The following is a 25,191-nucleotide window of genomic DNA, read 5'->3' as shown; positions in this document are numbered from 1 at the left end:
TTCCATTATGGAACTTTATAATGGAACAAAATTATGGATCAATTTTAAGGAGAAAAGTTCCCTTCTATCTTAACTGGATTTCCTGATGAAATAAGGCTTTTAGCTGTGTCTATCAGTCCCAATTCAACACTTTTTGAGTACACTGGCTGGTTATAATAGGGCAGATGGTTAGATGCCTCCAATAATGTTCAGTCCTAATAAGCTGTGAGAAAATAGTGCAGCTGCACAGAGAAGAGGAATCCAAAGTGATGTCTCCCTTAAAGTGATGAGCAACATAAGGAAACCTAAGGCAATGTCCTCAGAGCAAAGCAATAGAAGCAAGGCTTGCAAAACCCTCATTGCTCATCATGCTGTGTACTTTTCTTTGTATTTTTTGATTGCCATGGACCATTTCCTTCTCCAAGGGCTTATCTAAAGCCTGTTGACCACTGATTTCACTGGTCTTTGAAACCAGGTCTAGTTCTGTTTTACCAAATGAGCCACTGGAGGTAATGAAAGAACACCTTAACTCTTCCTTTCTCACTTTTTTCCTGTTGTTTTAACACTACATTTGAGCTGGTTCAGGTGAAATTGTCTCCTCTCTAGCACACAGGAATTTTCCAGGGTGTTTGTCTGATTCATTTTGTTTTACAGTAAGTTCCTCAGCCTGATCCTTGGTAAACAGGGGTCAGAGTTGGTCTGCAAAGTTTATTTCAGCACAGACATTTGCACAGTTAGTGACCTTTATTGAAGCCAAGGACTAGCATGTTACTATGTCATTAGTCCACTTGCCATGCTCCTTGTCCAACCTCCACTCCTATAATGCTAGTGGCAGAGGAAGAAATCTGTACATTTTAGCATATGGTGGTTTTGATCTCTCCCATTTCCTCTTGACAGCACTGTAATTATGATAATTGGGTTGTTAAAGTGACATAATGCCAGGTAAAAGATGTCATAATGGGGCTTTTGACAGGATTTAACATAGATAAGTGCTCAAGTAAACTAATTTTTCCCTCAGACACGTAACAAATGTGGGTTTGGAAATGTGGCTGGTGGGGATATTGCTGCTTGCCTCTTACTTTTTGGTGTTAAAAGCATAGCAAGTGATAATTAAATCTGTCCTGAATTCAATCTTGACAAAGGTTTTCAATAGATTTTGCCCACTTATTCTCTACGTATATCTATTTCCACCTCTCTGGGTATGTGCCTTAGCACAAATTGTAGTGAATATACAAAATTCCAGTGAACATCTCAGTGGAAATGAGGCATTTGACATAAGTCAAATTACATTTGTCTGCTAAACTATTTAAAAAACCAAACCAAACCCACCTTCTGTGTAATTTCAGCTGTTCATGTTCAGGGTAAAATTCCTTCATGTCCAGAGGCCAATATTACTTTCCCCCCAGCTTTGTTCCCAAAATACAGCTCTTTATCTTTAGACTGGCTTTCAGCACAGGGCTGAATTCACACTGCAGGCTGAGCTGAAGATACTTGAGGCTTCTGAGAACTGCCAAATGTGTAGTTTTCCAGGTGTCCCCCCAGGTGTGTCCAGCCTGTTCTTCCATGACTAAGGCATCCTAAAGGAGGGGTTTTGTATTTCTCTCCACCCTGAGGATGTATCTCCCAGCTGAGGAGTGGTGGTTTCTCCAGCTCCTGGAATTGGATCACAAATGCAGAAAGTGTCAGGGTCCTCACAAACCACTGTGAAATTGTGTAGGGGTAAAGACTGGGAGGAAAATCTCTCTTGTGTGTTTCTTCCAAGAGTGAGATGTTCAGTGTGTGTCTGTGAGAGAAGCAGTGAGTAAACCCTGCCCCCAACACTGCCATCACAAAGCCAAAATCAGGGGGTTACTGGAAGGAGTGAGCAGGACAACAAAATGTTGAATAGAGAATGTCAGAGCCATAACACTTCTCCTCTTCTCCTAGACATGGCTGTGCAGAACTTTGTAGGAGATTCATTCCGAGGAGCCACTTGGGTTGCATTGCACAATGGTGGTGGAGTTGGCTGGTAAGAACTTATTCCTGTTTCTAAAGTTGGGTTCTGAATCCTGTTAGCACCACTGTGCATGTTGTGGGGAGGAGAGACAAGAGGGTAATTGTAGAAAAGATGCATTACGGGAGTGGTACTATGTTGTGATCGTGGCAAGGATGGGTTTGGAGACAAAGATAAAGTGTCATATGGTAAAGTGTGGTGTGGAATGAGGCTTTTTATTAATGCCCATATATCTAGAAAAAGTTTTTTTAACATTGGCCACGACACAGTTTGAAGAACTTAACTTGCCAAAACAGGACTGCTGTCTTTTTGAATGGATTCTGCTTTCAAATTTGTCTTCATACATCCACAACCAAAGTGTTTCTGGATAGGTTATGTTTAGGTTTCCCCTTAAGCTGCATTTAAATCTGTGACCTTAGGACCCCAATATAAATGTTCATGTGCTAAAGTGCAATGAGAGGTTATTGATACAAACCAGCTCAGGTGCCAGCAACCCCCCCAGTCTTTCTCCCCTTGTTAATGCATGGGAGGGTAAAAGACCACAGCCAAGTAAGGACTGAGTTGAACACCACATAGGATGCAGGACTGAGAGATGCCTAAACTGAGAAGCAGAATGAAAGAAGTATTGTATATGGATTATACACTCCTAAAGGTTTACTTTGGATTGCCAAAGGTTTATAACCAGGTTAGTCCAGCAAAGCCTGTCTCTGTTACAGCCATGCCTTCATTTGGTGGTGTCCCCAGTCAATAGGGTCACAACCCTCTATTAAGCACTGCAGTGAACCCTCCCACTTGCCTCTTCCGTCCAGCTCTGGAGCATTTTGAGGACAGCAAGCCAAAGAGCTTGTAGCAGATGTTATCCTTAGAGACATTAGAACATACTTAATTGTTGCTCATCTGAATTTGTATCTAGAAAATATCCCTTCAAATCAAATGGAGAATTCCCTCTCTTGTACTCTAATTCCTTTGATTCTAGGGAAGTATCTACTGAACTGAGTGTACATGAGAGCAGAATTTAACAGTGGGACAAGAAAGCTTTTTGAGGGACTAGAAACATGGGGTGATATTTTGCCTTTACTATTTCAGTTATAACAAGCACCATGGCCAGGATTTTAATCACAAATTCCATAACTCTGAATGGAAAATGCATCCCAGAATATCTTCTTACTCTGGGCATCTCTGTCTCAGACTCCAGAGACATCAGCAGGCTAGTTCTGTCTGAATTGCCTTAGCTTAGTTTAGCCTTTTAAAATATCTGCTTGCAAAAAGCAAGCAAAGAAAATAACTTTCCACTATATATTTAGAATATTTTGATTATAATTATGATTTAGACTTGCTAAAATAACTGCTTATTCTTTGAATAGTCTGTGCATTGATGATGCTTCATTCGACAGGTACAACTGATCATATTCCCTATGCACATCTATCCCTCCTGCATGTTTCTAGCCCTGTTAGCAATTCAGGGAGAGACTGGCTGAATGATGAGACTGTCCTAACTTCTGGAAAACTGGCACTGTCCGTGCTGGAATTTCTTTAATTGATAGGTGTAGTGACCTCATTAAAATGAAGCTCTTCCCCAAAGCAGAGCAGAGGTACTGTTGTTAAAGTGATGCATCAGAAAATTAGCAAATGTGGCTATTCACTAAAAATCAAGTTATCAGTGAAAGAACAGGGTTTGGTTATCCTTTTTGACATTTCCTATGGCTGCTCAATGAATTGTCACTGAGGAACAGTATCTGCTCATGTTGTTCTCAGGAGCCATCACAGCCCTCTGTGATTAAATTACTGTGCTTCAATGAAGAATGTGGAGCCTGAAAATTAGGTCTGTCTCTGCAAAAGCCTTCATGCTGAGACTCAGATGTCTCATGTCATTAGATGCAGTGGTCTGAGGAGGCCCCAAAATTCAGAGCAGTATGGGTAGCTCTGCTCAGCTTAACTAATCACAGCACCACCCTGGCTAGTTAAAGGGCTGCCCATCTTTGCCTTCTAAGGATAAAGAAAGGAATAATTTAAAGGTAATAAACAAAGCAAAAAAACCTCTCATCCATAACAAATTACTTTCTTTCCCTGGAAGATTTTAGACATGTCATAGAATCATAGAATCCTAGGGGTTGGAAGGGACCTCGAAAGATCATCTAGTCCAACCCCCCCTGCCAGAGCAGGGCCACCTAGAGCACTTCGCATAGGAACGTGTCCAGGCGGGTTTTGAATGTCTCCAGTGAAGGAGACTCCACGACCCCCCTGGGCAGCCTGTTCCAGGGCTCTGTCACCCTTACAGGAAAAAAATTTTTTCGAATATTCAACTTGAACCTCCTGTGCTCCAATTTACACCCATTACCCCTTGTCCTATCACTGGTCACCACTGAGAAAAGCCTAACTCCATCTCCCTGACACTCACCCCTTACATATTTGAAAACATTGATGAGGTCACCCCTCAGTCTCCTTTTCTCCAAACTAAAGAGACCCAGCTCCCTCAGCCTTTCCTCATAAGGGAGATGTTCCACTCCCTTTAGATTTTAGTTCTAGAGAGCTAAAAATTGAGCTGACTTTGCAATAAAGAAATCTCCATGTGCCCGACAAAATCTTCTTGTCATCAGCTGGTATTTATTTATTAACAGATATGCCTGTGATAAGAGAGAAATCAAATTGTCAGTGATGAATTTCTGTTAGGGAATTCAGAGATGGAAACTGCACTGTGTTCAGCTGCCATTCCCCCCTGTGGAGACTGGGCTTGCCTGGAATTGCTGACAGGTCTGTTCCATCTTCCCTACAAGACTGCAGAAGTGCCATTTACCTGCTTGGATTTTTCTGTGCTACAGTCCTGAAGGGCAAATGGAAAAAGCAGGATTAATATTTATTTAACTGTAATCTGCATCACATGTGGTGTTGGAGGGATTTAAGATTAACATAGTCTTGACTGTAATTACAGCAAATGAATGTTATTCATTTTGAATGTATGTTAGCACAGAGCCTGAGTAACTTCTAGTAACAAAAAAGGCAGAGCAATTTAAGAATTGAACTGCTCTGTCAACAGTGTGACATCTTGACTGTGAGAGAGGCCTTGTTTTCTTTGATCACCTTAGGAGAAAACATCTGGAATTTATAGGAGGTAGCTTAGGTCAAAATGGCACATGTTTCTTTAATTACCTGAAAATGTGACCCAGTGCTAATGAAGGCACAGAGCTCCCCTTTAAAAGTGAGAGGTTTTGCTGGTAAATCCATCCTAACAAACATTGGAATTTAATTTATGAGTGATTTTTAGACAGTAGAACAGATTCTGATAAGTGATTCCAAATTACACTGGTGTAACAACATTGAAATCAATGGAGAGGCCCTGAATTTATGGATTGCAAGTGAGATCATTCTGATGCTCACTATTCATGCCTAAGCTTCAAAGGATGCTCTTTGGGATGCTGTGCACAGGGGGAATCTTTGCCACTGAAAGAACACGATGTTCCCATGTGGAATATCTTTATAAAGCACTGGTCCAGAGGTCTGATCTTCTTACTGTCTGATATTGCCACTACAGTGCCTTGAGGTGTGCATGCACTATCACCCCAATTACTCTGCATCACTGATGTTCATAGGTGTCCTCTAGCTTGGTTATTTCTCAGTAAAGAATATTGCTAATTTGGTCTCTGCACACAGAAGCAGCAGAGTTTGATGAGGCAAATGGCCCTGGTCTTGATATAATTAGATTTGTACTGTTGTTATCCAGTCTGATTCCTTCTTTTGGGGGGAGATAGTAACAACATGAGCAATTCAAAAAGTACAATTTTCAAGAAGTTCAGATGTTTGTATGGTTTTTTTTGATCCCCAAATGAGACTAAGAGCAGGAATAGTGAAAGATTTCACATAGTAAAATATCCTGGGAATTAAATTTTCAACCCATGCTGAAAAGTGCTGACTGTCAATAAAAAAGAAACGTTTTATTTTGAAGATTCAGATCTTACAATATTCAAACATCTTAATTGAAAGCATGACTGTTTCAAATTTTCCTGCTAAAGATAAGAAACTGATTCATTCCCATTCATCCTCTGCTGTGAGAACTGTCAGTTTCAAGAAAACTCTTTTTCAACAGAAAATGTATTTGTAATAATGATACATCTAATAATGATAAGGTAGAGGGAATTCACAGAATGGTACCATGGTCTAGAACTCTAAAAACTCTACCTTGCTCAACTGTGAGATGGGGTCCTACCTAGCACCCAGGCAGTGTGGATAACAAGTGAAAGGGAATTAATGTCATAATTACATTGAAACTGAGGAAATGTGAGTTCTAGTTCAAAGCAGACATCAGGCTCCAATACAGCCTCAGTTTCCCGTTTCTGGGGAGCTCAAATTACAGATGGAAAATCCACAGTAAGAAATTATTTGTTCCTGGACTGGAACACACCCAACTCCTGTCTGACTCATGGATATGTCTGATGTTGTTCTATGTGAATTTTGTAAACTTATTCATTGCATTAACTGTAAAACACAGAGGAAGAAACCCAGCCTTCGTGGATTTCCATTATTTGTCTTTCATAGCGTGTGCTGTTGTGTGATCTGCCTGTCCCTAACGTGCTGCTGGTGCTGAGTTACATGGAATGCCAGAACTCTCACAGATCTACAGAAACAGATAATTCTCCAACTGCATTCAGCACTATTCACCATATGTAATGAAACAAACTTGAGCAGGGCAGACTCAGCAAGTCAGACAAGATGTTTCCTCTGACTGTTTTCCCTTTCTTTTTAAAACCAGGCTAATATTTCTCCCAAGTATAACCTGTTAGTTTTAACATATTTCTGGTTTTCTTCTGCCAATAAGTCTGCTTCCTGAAAAGTTGGCACTGATGTCTTTAAACATCAATGTATCTCACACAAAATGAATGGCTGTCTTTGAAATGATCGAGGCAGATGTGCATTAAGTGGTGGTTAATGCTTTTTTTAAATAAAATACTTACGCTCTCTCATTTGTCCTGAGAGAATATAAATAGATCCATCCATCTGCTTCAGTAAGTGCAGTCCTCTTCATGACCTTATCTATATGGCAGACTCTAGAGTAACGAACATGAATATCTTAACCTTTAAAAATATCCTGAGATAGGTAACTCCCCAGGTCATCAAGGGTGTTCACCTTTCTTTACTTGTTTCTAGAGCCAGTATAGTTTGCAGTCCTCAGGACTTGCAGTACAAGCTTCATTTTTGGCACTCCTGGTTGAAGCAGATACTGACCGCTAGCTGGGGATTACAAGAAGTGTTGAATAGGTTTGCTGCAGAGCAGGAAATTAGGCTTTTCCTCTGAAAATTATTTCTTTTTTTTTGTAAGTATAATATATTTTGTAAGTATTTTTGTTTTGTTTTGTAAGTATAAACACTGATAGTGTTTCTTATTCAGCACCATTTCTATGCTTTCATCCTTTTCCCAGCACAACTGAACAAATTCACTCTGAATTTTATGGGAATGGTTTGAATTATTTTGATTTAATTATCTTCCACATATATTTTTGTTTTAGGGGTGAAGCGATCAATGGGGGATTTGGCCTTGTTCTGGATGGGTCTACAGAGGCTGAAGAACGGGCTAAGATGATGCTCAGCTGGGATGTTTCCAATGGAGTAAGCAAAATTCATTATATACATTCACTTTAACATCTTCCTTCCTCTGGGGCTATGTTTGCTTAGGTACTCAGGTTTCAGTGCTCCTTTTCTTTTTATCTGAATGGGAGTATAAGCACTCAGACAGAAGTTTTGGGGATCTGACTTGTTATGTTCAGGAACAGACTCATTCTATTCACTGCTTCTAATGAGGTGGATTGAGAATGTGCTTTCTCTAAAGTAAACAGGTTGTTTGTTAAGGTTTTTTTCCCCAACCAACCTCAAAGAACTTTCAGTCAGTAAAAGAGGCTGAATAATACCTTGGTAATGTGTGGGGAACACTCTCTCTGTGTTGGAGTCCAATAGTTTCCATGTATCTCAGTATGTGTTTTACTATTTTTTTAAGCAGAAAGGGAAGCATGTTTATGATGATTTTGTTAGACATGCTGGCATTGCCTTTTGTCTACATTATATAATTAACTATTATATGAACTTTAGTCTTTCTATTCCTTCTAGATTAGGCATCTTGAAAGGTGTGTTCAGTGCCAGCTCGGCCAGCCCTTGCTACCATTAGAGTTTTTGCCATCCACTGGTGTCCAGATAGATCCTGTCTGGGCTTAGGACTAGGATCCCACTTCTGAAGTGGCAGAGAAGTTTTTCAGTACTTGCAGGACCGAAACCAACAGGACATAGTGGTGCACAGTCTCATCACAGGACAAAACCTGTTTTCAGTCACTTAACTTCCCAAGGACCTGACGTGTCGAGGCAGCTCCTTGCCAACACTGGCATGATCTGCTCTGTTTTACTTCTCAAGAGAATTCCAGAATTCTTTCTTGCCTTAGGCCTAAACATTTTTTCTCTCCCTATGGGCATGACTGGGGCAAGAAGAGGAAGAGGAACAATTTTCACATACTTCTGTCCTGGATCAGAAATAACACATTACTAAACTCTTAAGGAAGAATGAGGAGCATTATTGTATTAATTTGGAGAGTAGAGTAATGAAGACAAACCATTAACAAGCCCTGTGTATCTGAGAAAGCCCATTAAAACCCCAACAAATACTTGATGCTCTGATTTATTGCAAGAAAATTTCCACTCCTCTACAAACAAGTTGAAAATGGATGATCTGAGAATGCTACCTGTATTATATACAAGACTGGAAAGTAACTGGAGTGTACCCTTGAAAATATACTGCCAGGAATAATAAAAGCTGAGTGGCAGGGAAACTGATTTTTTTACTTGGAAGGTCATTTCTAGCAGTTATTGCTATGGATGAATTGTTCATTAGGTTTACATTAATCATATATATTTTGCTAAACTGGAACCAAAGTTTTTTTCTTGAACTGTTTTGAGTCTGAATATTTCTGACACTGATTTGCAATTCATAATAGAGATTTTAAGTCATTGAATACCAGGAAGGACTTAATTTTATACCAAATTTTTGGCTTTTTTTTCATCTGGGGAATCTTGCTTGTACACAGATCAGAAAGCAGAGCTTTGCTGTTGAAAGAGGGACTTACCAGTTCCCTGTCTGTCCGTAGAAATTCATCCTTACATGCTGGCAGAGAATTTAGCTCCTTGATTTCACACTTTGAAAATGCATCGAGTGACATTTTCCTTTTAAAAATATTTATCCCACTACAAAAACATCAGTTGCTTAGATCTGACTGTTAGCTAAGCAGGAGCTAGGTTTAGAGAGTCCAGTATTACTTTTAGGAAATTTTGTAAAGTTTACAAGGTACTTGGCTTTACCAGTGTTACCTGCCCTACAATATGTTTCTGCATGGAAATGTACTGAGTCCCTCCAGTTCACACTCCTAAAAATCAAGCAGCTATTAATAAAAATACTTCAAAAAATCTGTAAGGAAACTAGAAATTGGCAGAGAGCTGAGAGATTTATTGCCGTGAAATTGGGTGCCAGTGTTTGCACAAATGTTGTGTAAGATGGATGTGGCAAGAGCCACGTACAGTTTTTCACCCTGTGATTTTCTGGTCTGACAGGTCGCCAGACGCTGCTGGTCGGGCAATGACTTTGCTTATGAAACAATCTGCCAGGCAATGGCAGAGAATGGCAAGCTGAAGGTGACTCTCCCTCACAAGGTGCTGGATGAGAACATCCTGGAGCAAGCCCTGAAATATTAGTGGTATTCCAAGTGAAATGTTGTCCTTGCAGATACATTTGAAGTTGCTTTCTTGATACCTCGTTTTGCTCTCTGGCTAAATTATAAAAGCCTTCTAAATGTCTCTTCCATGCGAGTTCTTTTTTTTCCCCCCCCTTTAATCTGTTAATGGAGCAAACCTTTATCTCTCTGACAGATGTCAGGAACAATCTTTTCAGCAGCATATTTGGAACAATGTTTGGGATAAGATACTATTCATACACATCCATATTGACAGGTATATACATGTATTTATAGTATTATACATATATATATATAGTATAGTAATAGATATTATTATACATATAGTATAGTATATAGTATTATACATATAGTATTATACATATTTATACATATTATATTTATAATACATATATACATGTATTTACAGAACATGTTTTACGTGCACATCTATATATATATATGTGTGTGTGTATGTGTACAAAATAATTCTGAGCTATCATGTCCCAGGTTAAGCACAGCCCCTGCATACAGACCTCGTTCAGACATGAACACAGAGCATCAGCAGTCCCTGCCCCTGTGTGCATGGGGTATTGGACTTGATCTGGCCTGTCACACAGCCTTCTTGGCACTGTATCTTTTACTCCTGGAAGGAAAAGGAGTTCCACAAGGTAAACCTGTGTTGGCTGCTGCAGATGAGGTGTGATGAGTTGCACTCCTCAGGACTTTGGGGACTCAAGAAACTATAGAATTGTTAGATGCTGTGATGCACACTCTGCAATTCCATATTGCCTCTAGTACTAAGTAAAGGAAACCCTTTATTTTGAATCACAAATCAGCTCTTTACTCTGTTCACATACAGTATGTGCCTCCAGATGAATAGTGAGAGTCTGGCATCTGCTTGTAGCTGAACCTTCTGTGAAGTGCAATGTGCAGTTGATTGGAAATTCTTTATATTACGGAAAAAACTGCCAGCACTGCCAAGTTACACGGTTGAGATGTGAGTAGTTGTCAGCCAGATTTGACAACCTTTGCTTTGACATATGTTACATATTACCTATTGTTAATAACCACACTGGGGTGGATCTAAAGCTAGTATCTTGGTGTTGTACAAAACCACTCTAATCTTCACAGCCCAACAGCACTAGGGTACTGTTTTGATAAGAGGAGCAATCATAAAATACACTGGCTTTTCTTTACTAAAGAATGTAGAGATGCTCCACAGATTGATCTTAATGATGAAATCTACCAAAGACAAAATGTTAAAGAAATATTATGAATTATTCAGCTTTGAATTTTTTAGAACTGGTGTACCTTTACATCCCCAACAACAACAACAACAAAAAAACAAAAAACAAAACAAAAAACCAAAAAACTTTGTTTTGATCCTTGTAGCTTTATTGACCAGAGGGCATAGCCTTGAAAGTATGCCTGTGCTTAATGCCACTCTGGTCCTGGGGAGCTGATAACTCTGGACTGCTTGCAGGGAGACAAAAAACCTGAATGTATGAACACTACACAAGAGCTAGTAGCTGAAGTTCAAATTATAAAATCTTCCTTAACAAAGTAGCCTGAGTAAAGCAAAATGAGTTACAGAAAGGCAGTGAAGTGATGAACAGTTGGTCATATTTTCACATTTATGATTATTCACTGTTTTTTATTTTAATTTTGTAGTATATATAGTTATGTGTAAACATTTAAATCTACTTTGGTCTTTTAACCTCAGAACTCAAGCACATCACAAATGTGAACTGATTGAGATTTACAATACCTTGAGGGGGGGCACAGTAACCTGTTACTGCCTGGGATGAAATAGCTGGTGGTTCACAAATTACAGAAATCATAATCAAGCCCAGTGTGAAGAATCCTTTTCTGAACTCTGCTGAGCCTCTGCTTTACCTGTTCTGAAGTTGTTTGGAGAGAAACTGGGACTGTGAAGGGGCTATTTTTCTGTGGGGATGCTGATGTCATTTTTAGGTAGCTGACCTCACTGCTGGACAAATGTAATACAGGCAGAGCAGTCTTCAAGCCATCCATCTGTAGCCATTACACCAGATCAGATCCAGGTAGAGGATGCAGTCAGACAATTTCTGCACTGAAATCTTGAGTTTGCCACAGGCTGAGTCATTCCTTCTATGGCTAACCTAAAAAGTAACCTAATACTTTCCTTAAAACACAGGCATTTGTCCCTAGAAGCTTGTGCCAGTTGCAGATAAAGGAAAGACCTTGATGACAAAGGACATGTCTGTACTTACAGTGGTTTTTAAAGGTATGAAGCTTGTTTCATGAAAGCTGTTAACTCTCTTAGTTTGGATCTTGTTGGATCTCTCTAGGCTGGGTCAAATCTAAGGGATTTGTGGCTTTATGTATTTTTTTCTTCTTCCTTTTACCTTTCTCCTTTAGGTTTGGCATCCTTCAACCAGAGATGTACCTATGTGCATCTTAACTTCTTAATAAACTTCTGAGCAGACCTTTTTTTTTCCTGCAAAGACCTCCACAGGGAGCCCAGGGGCAGCCAAGAACAGGACTGACCCCCCTCCAGAGACATTCAGCAGTAGTCTAAGGGCTATTTCAGAAGAAGCTGAGCTCAAGCACCCAGGGATTTCCAACCCACCACAGGTGGCTGCCAAGATGCACAGTGGAGCCCTGGGTGTACCTACAGCTTTCTGGCGATCAGCAACATCTCTCCTGGAGCTGAGAGTTCTTGGCCAGCAGTCTCCCGTCCTTGCTGTTCCACATTTGATGCAAAATTGCCGAGAGAAAAGGAGAAACAATTCGTCCAATGGCAGGATCACAGCACCATCTGCTGGGGCTGCTCGGCAGTCCTACAGCACAAGTAACTCGTGTCATTTCAAGGCAAATACAGGATCGTTTGCCCTTTAACCTATGTTTTAGAAAGGCAGAAGGCAGCTGAACATCTTCCCAAAGAAGTCTTGGGTTAAGAATGAAAAAAAGAAAAACCAAAAACGTCTTATGCACGAGATGATTTTGTTGTATGGGGTTTTGTCCGAGTTAATCTCATTTAAGCATCAGCGTGTTCTACACTTTCTTCTCTGTGTTTGCCCTTTCTCCTCTCCCTCCTTTCCAGTGTCCTCCTCCCGCACAGCCCCGCACCGCCCCCTTCACTCCGCTCCGCTTCTGCCCGGCGGTGTGAACGCTTGGTTCACAACTCTGTTTTTCTATTTCTACTGAAGGGTGTTTTGCTAAAGTATTTGCATATTGCAACTCCCAAACGTGACAGCAAGCTCAGACTTGCTCTGCTCTGGCACAGCTTCTTCCCTGATACGAAGATGAATAAACAGACAGTGGAATAACTCCCAAACACTAAAATAACTGCTGCTATCCCACTTCGGTTATCGACTGGAATTCAAGGTGCAACCCACCGGGGCAGCCTTGCCCCAGGAAAGGGACAGAGGTGGCTGCCAGGGCCGCGGATCGCCTGTCCCAACCCCGCCCCGTCCGAGGCTCCTCGCTCCGGGTTTTCCCGGCACCTCCCGCGCCGCTCCCGCTCCGCGGTTCCGTGCTCCGGGTTTCCTCGCTGGCCCGCGCCAGCCCCGCCCCGCGGCTCCGGTTTCAGCCGCTGCTACAGGGACCCCCAAGATGGAAACGCAGGGGCTGCCCGCCGCGGAGGCGGCCCGGGCCCGGCCCGGCGCCCAACATGGCGGACCCGCCGCGCCGCCAGCCGCCCCGCGCCGCCCGCCCCCCGACTGGGAGCCGGCGGCCGCCGCCGCCTCCTCTTCCTCCGCCGCCAGCACCGCCGCGTCGGGCCTCTACGTGAGCTTCCCGGTGCTGCTGGTGGAGGAGAAACCGGAGCCCGGCGCCAGCCCGGCGCCCAGCCCCTGCGCGCCGCCGGCGGGGCCCGCTCCCGACAACGACGGGCTCCTGCTCGTCTTCAACGTGGTGCGTGGCGCGGCAGAGGGGGGCTCGGGCGGCGGGAAAGCGGGGCGCACCCAGCCCGGCCCGCCGCCCGCTGAGCCGCCGGAGGAGGCCTCCGGCTCGGCGCCTCCGCCGCCTCCTCCCCCGCCGCCGCTGCCCCCCGCCGATGGCGATAGCGGCGGCGGGGCGGAGGACGGCTCCTTCTCGGGGACCATCACCATCAACAACCAGAGCCTGGTGGTGCGCATCGAGAACGGCGTCCTGACGCTGGGGCCCGGCGCCGAGCAGGCCGCGGGTGCCACGCCGCCGCCGCCCGCCCCGCCACCGCCCCCCGCCGCCGGCAGCCCCGCCGAGCCGCCGGGAGGGCCGCGGCCCCGCTCTCCGCCGGCCTTCCCCTGCCCGGAGCCGCGCTGCGGCGAGGCCTTCCCGCGTAAGCAGCAGCTGCGGCTGCACCGCCTCTCGGCGCACGGCGGCGGGGAGGACGGCCGGGGGGCGGCGGGAGCGGCGGCGCGGCCCTTCGGCTGTCCGGTGCCGGGCTGCGCCTGGTCCTTCGCCACGGCCTACAAGCTGCGGCGGCACCTGCACTCGCACGACAAGCTGCGGCCCTTCGCCTGCGCGGCGCCGGGTTGCTCCAAGCGCTTCACCACCGTCTACAACCTGCGGGCCCACAGCCGCGCCCACGAGCAGGAGGCGGCGCACAAGTGCGAGGCGTGCGGGCAGCGCTTTCCCAGCGCCGCCCGCCTCGCCGCCCACCGCCGCCGCAGCCACCTGGAGCCCGAGAGGCCCTATCGCTGCGACTTCCCCGGTAAGCCTCTGGGGCTTGGTTCCCTGGCCAAAAATAGTTCTGTAGGCTGAGGATGGGATCGCTGTCTCCGTCCGTGATGCCGTTCAGCTTGATTTTCTTCATCCCTCCCGGTCCTCCTTTCCCTTCGGGTTTCCTCCCGTGTCCCCGGGAAGGCTCCTTCTCCGGGCCAGCTCAGTTATCCAGAGAGAAAGTTTGGGAGCTTTGGGCGCTGTGCACCCGCTGGTCAGCTTTCCTGAGCCTTTGTGGCTGGTGTGGTGAAACCAAGCTTGAAGTCACAGCAGGAGTTTCATTGATAACGCCTTCAGCGGTGCTGTGCGTGGTGTTGCTCACTTTGTCTAAATAGTTTTCCCTGACAGTAATTGAAATGGGGATTGCCCTGCTTGTTCTTTTCAGGTGCCAGGATGTCACATCCTGGGAAAGGGATCATGAGGGTCCCACAGTAGAAGTTGCGAGGAAGATAAGAACGTATTTTGTCTGGTTCAGTTTTGTATCAAGCTGATGCGCTGTTTCCCTCCTCAGGCTGTGAAAGAACCTTTATCACAGTGAGTGCGTTGTTCTCCCATAACCGAGCCCACTTCAGAGAGCAAGAGCAGTTCTCCTGTTCATTCCCTGGCTGTAACAAGCAGTATGACAAAGCCTGCAGACTGAAAATCCACATGAGGAGTCACACAGGTACTCAGGAGAGTGACTTGTACTTGGGGAAGTACCCAGAAGATAGTATGTGGAGACAGTTCACTGGAAAAGCTTGAATTTGTGAAGGAAGAAGGAGTGATAGGAGTTACTTGGAGTCAGGGAAAATGTTTTATTCTTGGTCTTTTTGAGGGGGTAGGAGTCCACTGAATGAACTTGCCAGATGCCAAGTAGCTATGTATGCACAAAACTGGCTTTTGTCATGTGAACTCTGTTCAGAAAAAATATCCCAACTCTCTTCCCAAATCTGTAGACATTAAAAACATTGTGTAAATTCTGAAAGACTCAAAAGTTCAAATGTTGAGTGTACGTACCAAGGTTTGGAACAGCAAGAAGATAAATTTCAACTCAGGCATGCACTCCTGATTTGCAAGGACAACTGATAAACTGCAATCCAGCCTTTTCATCTTGTAAATTGTGTGTTCTCTCTACTGTCCTTTGTTTTCTTGGGTTCATGGCTTTACAGAGTGGGCTTTGTTTATTTGAATTTTTTTTTAAAGTGTCACTTCTGTTAAGTGCATGTTTATAAACTTAATGGAAAGACACTATGTAATGAACATTTAGTCATAGGTCATGAGAAATGAGAAAAAACATTTAAGTTGTGTTTCTGTTTTGAATAATGCTTGTTGTTAAAGAATCTTTGAGGTAGCCCAGTTTAGAATGAGATGGATTGATTATTATCAATTATTATCAGATTATTATCTCTGCTCCCTAATGCATAGGGAAAGATTCAGCAGTGTTGAATTACAGAAGGCTCAGTGCTTGGTAGTGAGTTGCAGGAGAGGGTGGTTGAGTCTTCTTGTCTTTAGTTCAGTTTAAGCAGCTGTTGAGATTTTCTACTAGCAGTGTATATTTCCATATTAGATGATTAATGGAACTTTTCTTTGCTTAAGGTGAAAGGCCCTTCATCTGTGACTTTGAAGGTTGTGGCTGGTCTTTCACCAGTATGTCTAAGCTGCTTAGACATAAAAGGTAGCTTTTTCTGGTTTTACTGCTCTAAGTCACTTGCTCTTTCTTTGTTATTCTTCAGTAGCTAAGCAGCAGTGGATTTAATCATGCCAATTTCTTTCCCTTGTAGGAAACATGAAGATGACAGGAGATTTATGTGCCCAGTAGAAGGCTGTGGGAAGTCCTTCACTAGAGCAGAACACTTGAAAGGCCATAGTATAACTCACCTTGGTACAAAACCATTTGAGTGTCCAGTGGAAGGTATTGTTCTACTCTTGTATGTGTTAATTGGTAGTCAGTGTTTATATTGCTTAAATATTGTGTGTGTTTTCCCCAAACCATACTCTTATTACAGGATTGGAATGGTTTAGTTTTGTAGAAGAGTTTGGAGAAGTAAAACTAACCAGAAGATAAAAGTGAAAATGAGTGATCATTCTCAAATTTATGGGTTGTGGAGAAAGCATTGGTTCATGCTCTAGCTAGATATTTTTTATTACTATTTTTTTGTCTTTCTGATGAACAGGATTTGTTCTGGAGAATCCTGCTTCTGGTACTCAGCTTCTGTAGCTCAACTTTTTCACTTTATTCATGAGAAGCAGTGGAAAGTAGTCCTGTGCAACACTTTCAAGGCCATGTTTTGTTGTGACATGTCACTTCAAGTGTTCAGTGGTTGTGCTGTGGTGCTCTCTGCTGACGGGATGGTGAATGACTGTATGAATGGTGTCTGTTGTGGTCACATGGGAGCCTTGCTAGTGTACTGTGGGTTTCTTAGATCTACTTCCATCACCTCATCAGGCCTGCAGGAACAAAGATTTTGGGTCTGGTTTGGAGTGTTCTGCTTCATAAAGTAAGAAAGCTCTACTTGGTGATTGTTTCTTATTTTAATGGTTTTGCCATCAGCTGTATGAAGAGTTTACACGTAAGATGCCATAGCGGGGAAAGGTTGTGCACTACACTGAATGACTTGAGTTTCTTGTTGTCAGAAACAAGTTGTTGAACTGTTCTACCCACTGAGATTTCCTGAATAGGAAAATAGAAAATACATATTTAGCTTTAGCCCAGTTCCTCTGAATGTATGCACAGGTGCTGCAGAACAGCAGATGGAGTTCTGCAGAGCTACTCTGATTTGTATTGTTAAGGCACTGAATGCAAACATCGAACTGAAATTGGGTGAAACTTCAAAGCCTTGTTTATCTTCTTGCAGGCTGTTGTGCCAAGTTTTCAGCACGAAGTAGTCTGTACATTCACTCCAAAAAACATCTTCAGGATGTGGACTCATTAAAGACTCGCTGCCCTGTATCCAGCTGTAATAAATTGTTCACTTCCAAGCACAGTATGAAGACACACATGGTCAAGCAGCATAACTTCAGCCCTGGTAAAGTATTTGTTACAATCTACAGGAGAGTGCAGTGGAAAAACTAAATGTTTTGTTAAAGAAAATGTGTGGTTACTGATGTTGAAGTCTGAGGCCCATTGATATGAATGGCAGAATCTTCACTGAGACTAGCTGGTCCCCAACCCCCCCTTAAATTTCCAATGAGATCAGTAACTCGATATCAGAAAATGAGAAATTGCATTTTTTTTTAGCAAAGTAGAGCTTGTCATTCTCTGTGTAATCTGTAAGCTATCAGCAAAGCACTTCGTTTGCATTCCTTTCTCCACTCCTCTATAGCCTAACTTAAATCTACTCACAGGGAAGTTGAGGAGTGTTTTAGAAGGCTAAGAATCTAGAGTTTTGAGATTCTTCCTTTGATCATGCATTCTTTTTCTCTCCATTGTCTGATAAAAGGTCTGTCCTACAACCAAACCCTTCTCTTTCAGATCTCCTAACTCAGCTTGAGTCAACCAGCTCCCTCACACCCAGCAGTGAACTCACTAGTCCAGGACAGAGTGATCTCAGCAACATAGACCTGGTGTCCCTGTTCTCCAATGTGTCTAGTAACAATTCTGGAATTGCAACAGACATGGCACTAGTGAACTCTGGGATTGTCACCATCGATGTTGCTTCCGTGGGCTCAACGCTTGGAGGAAACCTGCCTGTCAGCAGCAATTCTTTAAGCCAGGCAGTTGATCCCTTGATACTGGTGGCTAGCAGTGACATGCCACAGAGCCTGGACAGTTCTCTCTTGCTGGGAACCAGTACAACAGTTCTGCAGCAAAGCACTTTAAATTTGGATGATGTACAGACTGTCAATGCAGAAGCCTTGGGTTCGCTCGCATCTCTGTCGGTGAGGAATTCCAGTCAAGATGTGCATGGTTTGACATCCAGCAATAATTTAACAATTGACACAGCCACTTTGACTCCTTCTAGTAGCCTCGGTGGTACCAATGTGCCTGAGTTACTAACACCAACTAAAGTTGAACGGAATTTGCTTCCTAGCTCGGATGTTGTTGGTCAGCAAGAGGGCAGCAAAGTAGTGACGCAGTTTGTCTTCTCCAACCCTCCAGGGAGCTACAGTGCACAGAAAGAAATGGATCTTGGCACAGTGACTGGCAGCTCATTTTTGGTATGCAGCAACTATATTAATTGTACCAGCAGATGACTGAGACGTCCTGACTTTGGGGATATCCATTGCTACTTGTGCCTTATTTCCTTGAGATTTTGCAGATCGTGCATTTTTTCTTTTTTTATTGAAGGATGTAGAATGTAACATTGAACAGTGTGTTGTCAGAAGTAGAGCCATTATAGTGATAAATTCTCTAACAGCATGCTGGAATTCTGGTGGGGGGAATTAAGGGCGAACCTTTCAGAATTATGGAGTAAAAAAAAAGAAAAAAAGCATCTATCTCTCTGAGGATGGAAGTGGAATTTACAAGAATATGTGCTATCTATTGTGCATTTTGTTCCAGGGAAAGGTTTGTGCTGGAAGAGTAACTGCACATTTTCATAATGGTCCTCATGCCTGTTTTAAGTACTCTTCCCTTTCTGCTTTACCATGTTCCTGTAGAGCTGTAGACAAAACTTTTTGTTTACAGTACAAAATAAATGTTTACACTGTAAAATCTGAACACTTAAAAATGTGGAGCTGACTTCTTTATGTATTGAAGTCTGGATATTAAGTACATTTGAGGAATTTATTGACACTGGTTAGAAGAGCATAGGAAACTAGAATGTAGTGTTGGCAGTTCAAAAGATGACAGAGAAATAGTTTCTTAGCTGCAGTTTTCATTGTTTTTCTTTGCTCTTGCATTCAAAAAACTTAACATCTCAGCTTTTTTTTTTTTTTCATTTTCTTTCTAGGAGAGCAGTGGGTCTGCAAGAACAGACTACAGAGCCATTCAGCTAGCCAAGAAAAGAAAACAAAAGGGAAATGGGAGCAGCACAGGTGAGAAGCCAATATTTTTGTTAAATTTACTTAATGCAATTATTTAGGGTTTTTGGCAGGGGAATGGGTATCTGAGTAGGTTCATAAATATCCCATCCAGTTCACTGCTAGTTAAAATAATTATGTATGTGTGCCATCTGGTACTTGGGGATGATCACATTCTGTGGAATACCGTGTTCACAGTAAGTTTACAAAGGAATCTGCACCATATGTTTCGTGACACTTAACAAGACATTGTCCTCAATCTTTCATCTGCTTCTTACTTTCTTCTTAAAAAAAAAAATTTAAGGTCACTTTTCTTTTAGTTGTTTATGCTTTTGGTCTTCTTGAATGGGTTATCTTTTACTCAGTGCAGACAATGAAGAAAGCAGGATTTCTGTAGCTTCTGTGTCCACTTGGAAACTGTGTATGCAGTCTTAAGAAATTGATTTCCTAGGTATCAAGAAAAACTCAAACCTCTCTCTTAGGTTTTAGCCATGTAGGGAGTTCCTGCACAGGGTGAGGTTTAGGTCATCATTCCAGATGTGTCCTCTTTCTCTTAAATTGTAGTTTGACTTAAAGCTCTCTGGTGTGAGTTACCCACCTTTGCTTTGTCAGATCTAATGTGGTCTGTGGCTCACCAGACTTGCATGAGCTTAAGCATTTGAGTTATATTTACCCTTGGGGATGCAATTGAATATTACACCTATATATCCATCTGTCTGTGTTAACTGTAGTTCTTCTTGCTGTGTCTTAATACTTCCCACCTTTGAAAATCAAGGTGTGATAATTGTTAAGGTGAGTTTTAGGAGACTAATTCTGTAGTGAGCACTGTCGTGTTTCTCTTGTTTGTTAAAGACATCCCTGCATTAATTAACCAGACTGAACCCTGCCTGGTTCAGTCAGTTGTCATGTGGAAATATAGCTGCTGTATGAATCTAGTTCAAAGTGCATTAGCAAACATTTGCATGTGTCATCAGACATGTCTTTTGGACATTAGTTTAGAACTAATGCTAGAAATGGCATTAATTTGTTTGTTTTCTAAAATGACTTCAGAAAATTCCTGTTGCTGTTCCTGCTTGAGACTAACAATAGTCCACTTTTTTGCTGTTGCCTTAATGCTACTTTGTGTATCAGAATGGTCTAAATTTGAGTCTTTTCTTTCTAATTGGTTTAACTAGGTTGAATGAAGGGATCTACGCTGTTTAAAAAGATGTTATCCAAGCCTGTTATTTAGAATAGATTTAAAAAAAAAACCAAAACAAAAATCTGGAACAGCTCACAGGATTGTATCCTTATGTTTGTTTTTATTAGGTTTTGATTTTAAGCTTGTGATGCAAGCAGCTTGTTTGCCTTGTTTTAAACTGAAAAAATGCTTAAGTCTATAGTAGCTGTACTTTTGTAGCCTGTTCTACACAGTAGTCCTTGAAGTCTTTCTGGAAATAGATGAGCTTCACTGAACTCTTTTTACATTTTGGAAAAGTGATGTACTTGACTTCTCAGGAAATGAGTTGCAAATTTGAAAATCAAAAATGCAATTCTACTTCCTAATTCCTTTCTGTAACAAATGTGCTGATATTTCTGTGCTACTGCAGGGGTGAGCCCTAACATCAGCAGTTTTTGGTGTGATTTTAATGGCATTCATGTAAAAAGGTGCTCAGTCAGCATTTGAAGTTCATTAGCTGATTGTTGTCTGTCCCTTCAGCAGTTATCAGATGGTGCTTAATTCTATTTCACTGTTCCAGGCATTTGCTGCGTAGTGTAAATACTATCAGGAAACTTCAGCAAATTGCTTCTGACCATTTAAATACTAAAATTGTTGTTTTTTTTTTAAGGGGCATCTGGCTCTGGTCAGAGAAAAAGCAAGGGTGGTAAAATAAGCCCTACCAACTTTTCATCATCCAATCCTGGCAGTCGGCTGGGTGGCAACATAGTTCTGCCAAATGGAGGGCTGACAATAAGGGACCCTGCCACTGGAGCCCAATATGTGCAAATTCAGCTTCTTCAGGTAAGAGCTGAGGAGGAAAAACAATCTCATCTCCTCTGTCCCCCAAATGGACACATTTTGGAAGAATCTGTCTGTGAATTCAGGTCCTACTACTGCCTCTAGATGGGATCTTGAGACCTGCAGTATGTACCATGTTCATTAGGGCATTTGCCTGCAAGAAGCACTTTCCTAGGAAAATGTTGTTTGTTGGAAGATGAACCATTCTTTCCTTTACAGGTCTTGCCAGTTTTCCAAGTTGATTATGATAGCATAACAAGTTGCACACTCATCTTGGTTGAGATTCAAGTGGCATTTAGCTTTCCACATACCTTTGTGGATCTAGGCTGTACAGTGCCCTAGCTTTATCAGGTATTTTTTAAGACTGAGGTTGAGCTGGATTTCCCATATTGTGTTGAGATGCTTGGTTGTCTTGTAATCTCATAATATTTCTGTATTGACAGGATGATTCCCCAGGAGAGGGAGACCTGCCCTTTCAACTGAGCTCTCAGTCCTCCTCATCACATTCTCATCTGACAGTGGATTTGCCTGTTCACATACTTCAGGTACTGTTGGGTATTATTTCCTAGCTTGAAAGTGAAGACAGTTTATTATGAACACTGGTGTTCTAGCTAATGAAAATACCTTATTTTCCATTGGAGGCTCAGTTTCACTTAAAAGAAGCAGTAAGCAGAGAGCAAGATTTATCTTCTGTGTGTTACTAACCTTTGACACATCATAGGTGTTTTTTTGCTTTCTCGGTTACTGAGTAATGAATAACTAAATGTTACTCATTTCTTAATCAAGTGCCCAGTCCTTGTTTTCCTGATCCCATCCTGCAGATAGGATGTGAGTCAAGAAGGAGAATCAGAATTGATACATAGGGAACAGGAAGGGTAACAAGTGGGAAATGCAGTTTTTGAGCCAGGATTTCAGAGCAGGGTCTGTATGAATATGGTTGTTAGAATAAAAAGTCTGTTTGCTTCTACAGTCTTTGACTTTACCCTTGGCAACTACTGTCAGTGGTGTTTGAATGCAGAAAGCTCTGTATAGCTTCTTGCATAAATGTTCTCTGCTCTTTCAGTAAACTGCATGTGAGTGAGGAGGAACAACTGAGAACTGAGCATCAGTGAATGGTTAGCATAGGCATAAATCACACAGGATCCAGTGATCCAGTAGGATCATTGGCCATGATAGAGAGTTGATATAGGGAAAGCAAATAGTCAGTGATTGTCAATTTATCACTATTTTTAATGCTCATCTGAAGGGTTCCAAAGCAAAACTGGAGTGGCATTGTTTGTGTGGATCCATGAAGCAGGAAAGCTTTGGGTTTCCTCTAAACTATTTAAAGCATTTGTCTGGTCTTGGGTAAATGTCTTGGGTAAGGTGATCTTATTGGTAAGCATTAAAGGCATCTAGAGGTGAAAGCACTGATCTCTATGCTTTCTGTGTTGTTTTTTTTTTTTTTTAACAGGAGCCACACAATTCCACTGAAGATGATGCGGGTTCTGATAACTCTCAATTCACTGGAAGCACAATAAACTTACAGGATCTGGAATGACCATTGTTAAGAACAATTACTTGAAAACAAATCAGGCAATTGTGTCTTGACATAGTGAGATAACTGTGTGGGTCTTTTTCCAAGGAAAATATGAAAAGCTGGAGTACTGGTTGCACTCTTTGCAATTTGCTAAGGACAGTTGCAGCTGAAAGATTTTCTTAAAAATGTAAATCCTGCTTGATGTGCCTGTGTAAGATATCCTGGTCTGCCTTGTGGTTAGAGAGACTGAGGCAGACAACTGTACAGTGTTGTTTCAGGGAGAAGTACTGTATTAAACTTCAAACTGAGGTAATATTTACTGTTTTCACAGAAAGCAAGTATTCTACAGCTAACAAGTACAAATTTATAATCCTGCCTACGACAGTTAAAACTTTCCTTCTGTTGGTCTCCTGCTGGAGCCAGTGGTGTTGAGGTATTAACAGCTAAAATTTGCAAGTATTTCTCACATCCAAAAAAATAGTTTTGGCCCCTGTGTTTTGGCAGAAAACTGGAATAAAGTGTCACATGTAGCAAAATTAATGTCCTATGCCATGAAAATGAGATACTATGAAAACTTTGTTTTAGAAAGCTAGATTCTAAATGTTAACTTAGCTGTGAATCAGTTTGTAGCTCATGTTGAGTTTCTCCTTTTCCTTGCTCCTGTGTCCCAAATACTTTGCTGAATTCTTCCAGCAAAACTTGATAAAGAAAACTGCAATAGAACTGTGTTCACTGTAAGTGATCAGCAGAGTCCAACAGCGTCTTAGAGGGGTTCGTTTTATCTTTGTGTTCCCTTTTTTGGGAGGAATGTTGACTGTCATGTAACTTCAAGCACCTTTATTTTATCTCATCTATAAACTGCTGCCAAGTTATCTGTAAACAGGCCACTATCTTTTTATTTTAGATTTTGGGTGGGTTTTTTTTTTCAACTGAACACTGGTAACACTTGTTCTTTATTGATATCCCAGAGTGTCACATGCACGTGGAGCTTCCGGCTGGTTTACAGAATATGCAGTTGTTAAGTATTTTATGAGGGGAAAGGAATTGTTACATAGGAAGATTTGCCCCACTGAAACACTGCAGTTTCTCTTGAGGGCAAGTGGAAGAGGTTGTATGTACTGTACTTACCTGGACTGCAGACATCTAAGTAAGTATAGGGTTGTATAGGAAAGAAACAAACAGTTTGGTTACATTTTAAGGTAGTAATTTAAATGTTTCTTATGGTGATGTACTGAATACCCATAAAATTATGTATAGGAGTTTGATAAAAGGGTGTACGTACTATTTTTTATTCTCCATGAGGTGTGTGTATGCACGTATGTGTTTTTGTTTGATTTTTTTACAAAATAAGATATGCAGAAGAACATTGTGATCTTTCTAATCTTGCACATATTTATTTATTTTACAGTTATACTGATGTTGAATTCACATGAGGTCATTCAGAAATGCATTTACTTCCTGTGCCTTTTGAACTATGTATGTGTCCAGATAAATGCTTTTTTGATTGAAAACTTAGGAAAACAAATTATACAAGTTACATTCAGCTTCAGATCTTGATTTGTAGGCAGTATTTTATTCTCTGGTTGAACCGTTTTTATTTTTCTATCTTTAGTTTAACTGAGCTTTGAGGTGTCTCTGTTCCTTTCATTTTGAATTCATAGATTATGTATAGGGAATCTCTTAGCCCTCTCAGAATGGGTTTTCAAAACAAACTAATTCGTAGATGAGAGCTGTGACTGCAGCATGGATTCAGCTCCTGAGAGGTAGAAGGGCTGAGGAAGACTCATGCTACTGGGTCTTGCTCTGGTGGTCACCATCCTCTCTGGAACCTGAGACATCTCAAGCTCCTTATGCCTGCATTATTCTGTTCTCAAGGACCATACCAGTTCTTAATCTATTAAAATGGCCAAGGAACACTCCATCTTTTTATGGGACTTGCGACTGCATCTTTCTACTTCTGAAATTGTACCTCACTCAGCTTTGTAAGTGAATGTAAAGTGCTAACCTCTTGGGGCCGAATATGGGATCACTTGGCTTGAACTCCATTGCTGGCAATGGATACCTGAAGAACTGCTGGTGCAAAAGGTTTAATAAAGCTTTTTTTTTATGGTCAGTTTGTCACTGGGTATTGTTCTTTTTATGGATGCATCTGGTATAAAGCTCCTTGTTAGCAGCTTAATTTCTTCAGAGCTTATGTTTTTCCTTCACTTTGTGTCTTTTCCATAGCAGTGGGGTAGAAATCCTTTACGTTAAAGCATGGCCCTTGTTTTTTGTAGTTCTTAACAGATCTGTGTTTAGAGTAACTGTTTGCAAGGTACCTGACTTAGATGTGCCATAACAAGGATTGTAATCCAGGACTAATAAATTCCACTAG

General features: G+C 41.9%; 2 protein-coding genes across 2 annotated transcripts in view; both read left to right on the top strand.

Annotated features, from left to right (window-relative positions):
- Nucleotides 1-9,932, top strand: part of UROC1 (urocanate hydratase 1) — a 41,580-nt gene extending 31,648 nt beyond the window's left edge. Inside the window, exons 18-20 of the mRNA XM_008504573.2 lie at nucleotides 1,906-1,987; nucleotides 7,471-7,570; nucleotides 9,551-9,932. Coding sequence (XP_008502795.2) covers nucleotides 1,906-1,987; nucleotides 7,471-7,570; nucleotides 9,551-9,691 — 323 coding nt within the window. The 3' untranslated portion in view covers nucleotides 9,692-9,932. The remainder of the gene's footprint in view (nucleotides 1-1,905; nucleotides 1,988-7,470; nucleotides 7,571-9,550) is intronic.
- A 3,337-nt stretch (nucleotides 9,933-13,269) lies between these two features.
- ZXDC (ZXD family zinc finger C) lies at nucleotides 13,270-24,930 on the top strand. Its single transcript, XM_030458589.1, has 10 exons — nucleotides 13,270-14,350; nucleotides 14,870-15,022; nucleotides 15,934-16,012; nucleotides 16,119-16,249; nucleotides 17,193-17,363; nucleotides 17,810-18,495; nucleotides 19,230-19,314; nucleotides 21,129-21,301; nucleotides 21,742-21,843; nucleotides 22,752-24,930. The coding sequence occupies exons 1-10, from the start codon at nucleotides 13,270-13,272 to the stop codon at nucleotides 22,836-22,838; spliced, it is 2,748 nt and encodes a 915-aa protein (XP_030314449.1). The 3' UTR covers nucleotides 22,839-24,930.
- Nucleotides 24,931-25,191: the final 261 nt, after the last annotated feature.

The sequence above is a fragment of the Calypte anna genome, chromosome 12 (assembly GCF_003957555.1).
Source record: "Calypte anna isolate BGI_N300 chromosome 12, bCalAnn1_v1.p, whole genome shotgun sequence".
Taxonomy (NCBI): domain Eukaryota; kingdom Metazoa; phylum Chordata; class Aves; order Apodiformes; family Trochilidae; genus Calypte; species Calypte anna.
This window is presented reverse-complemented; position numbering and strand designations above follow the sequence as displayed.

What these genes read in the sequence shown, in the direction of transcription:
- ZXDC (XM_030458589.1), top strand. Translation starts at nt 13,270, where the DNA reads ATGGAAACGCAGGGGCTGCCCGCCGCGGAGGCGGCCCGGGCCCGGCCC. An exon ending in ATTTGAGTGTCCAGTGGAAG is followed by an intron (nt 16,250 to 17,192) that starts GTATTGTTCTAC and finishes ATCTTCTTGCAG; the next exon opens with GCTGTTGTGCCAAGTTTTCA. An exon ending in TGCCTGTTCACATACTTCAG is followed by an intron (nt 21,844 to 22,751) that starts GTACTGTTGGGT and finishes TTTTTTTAACAG; the next exon opens with GAGCCACACAATTCCACTGA.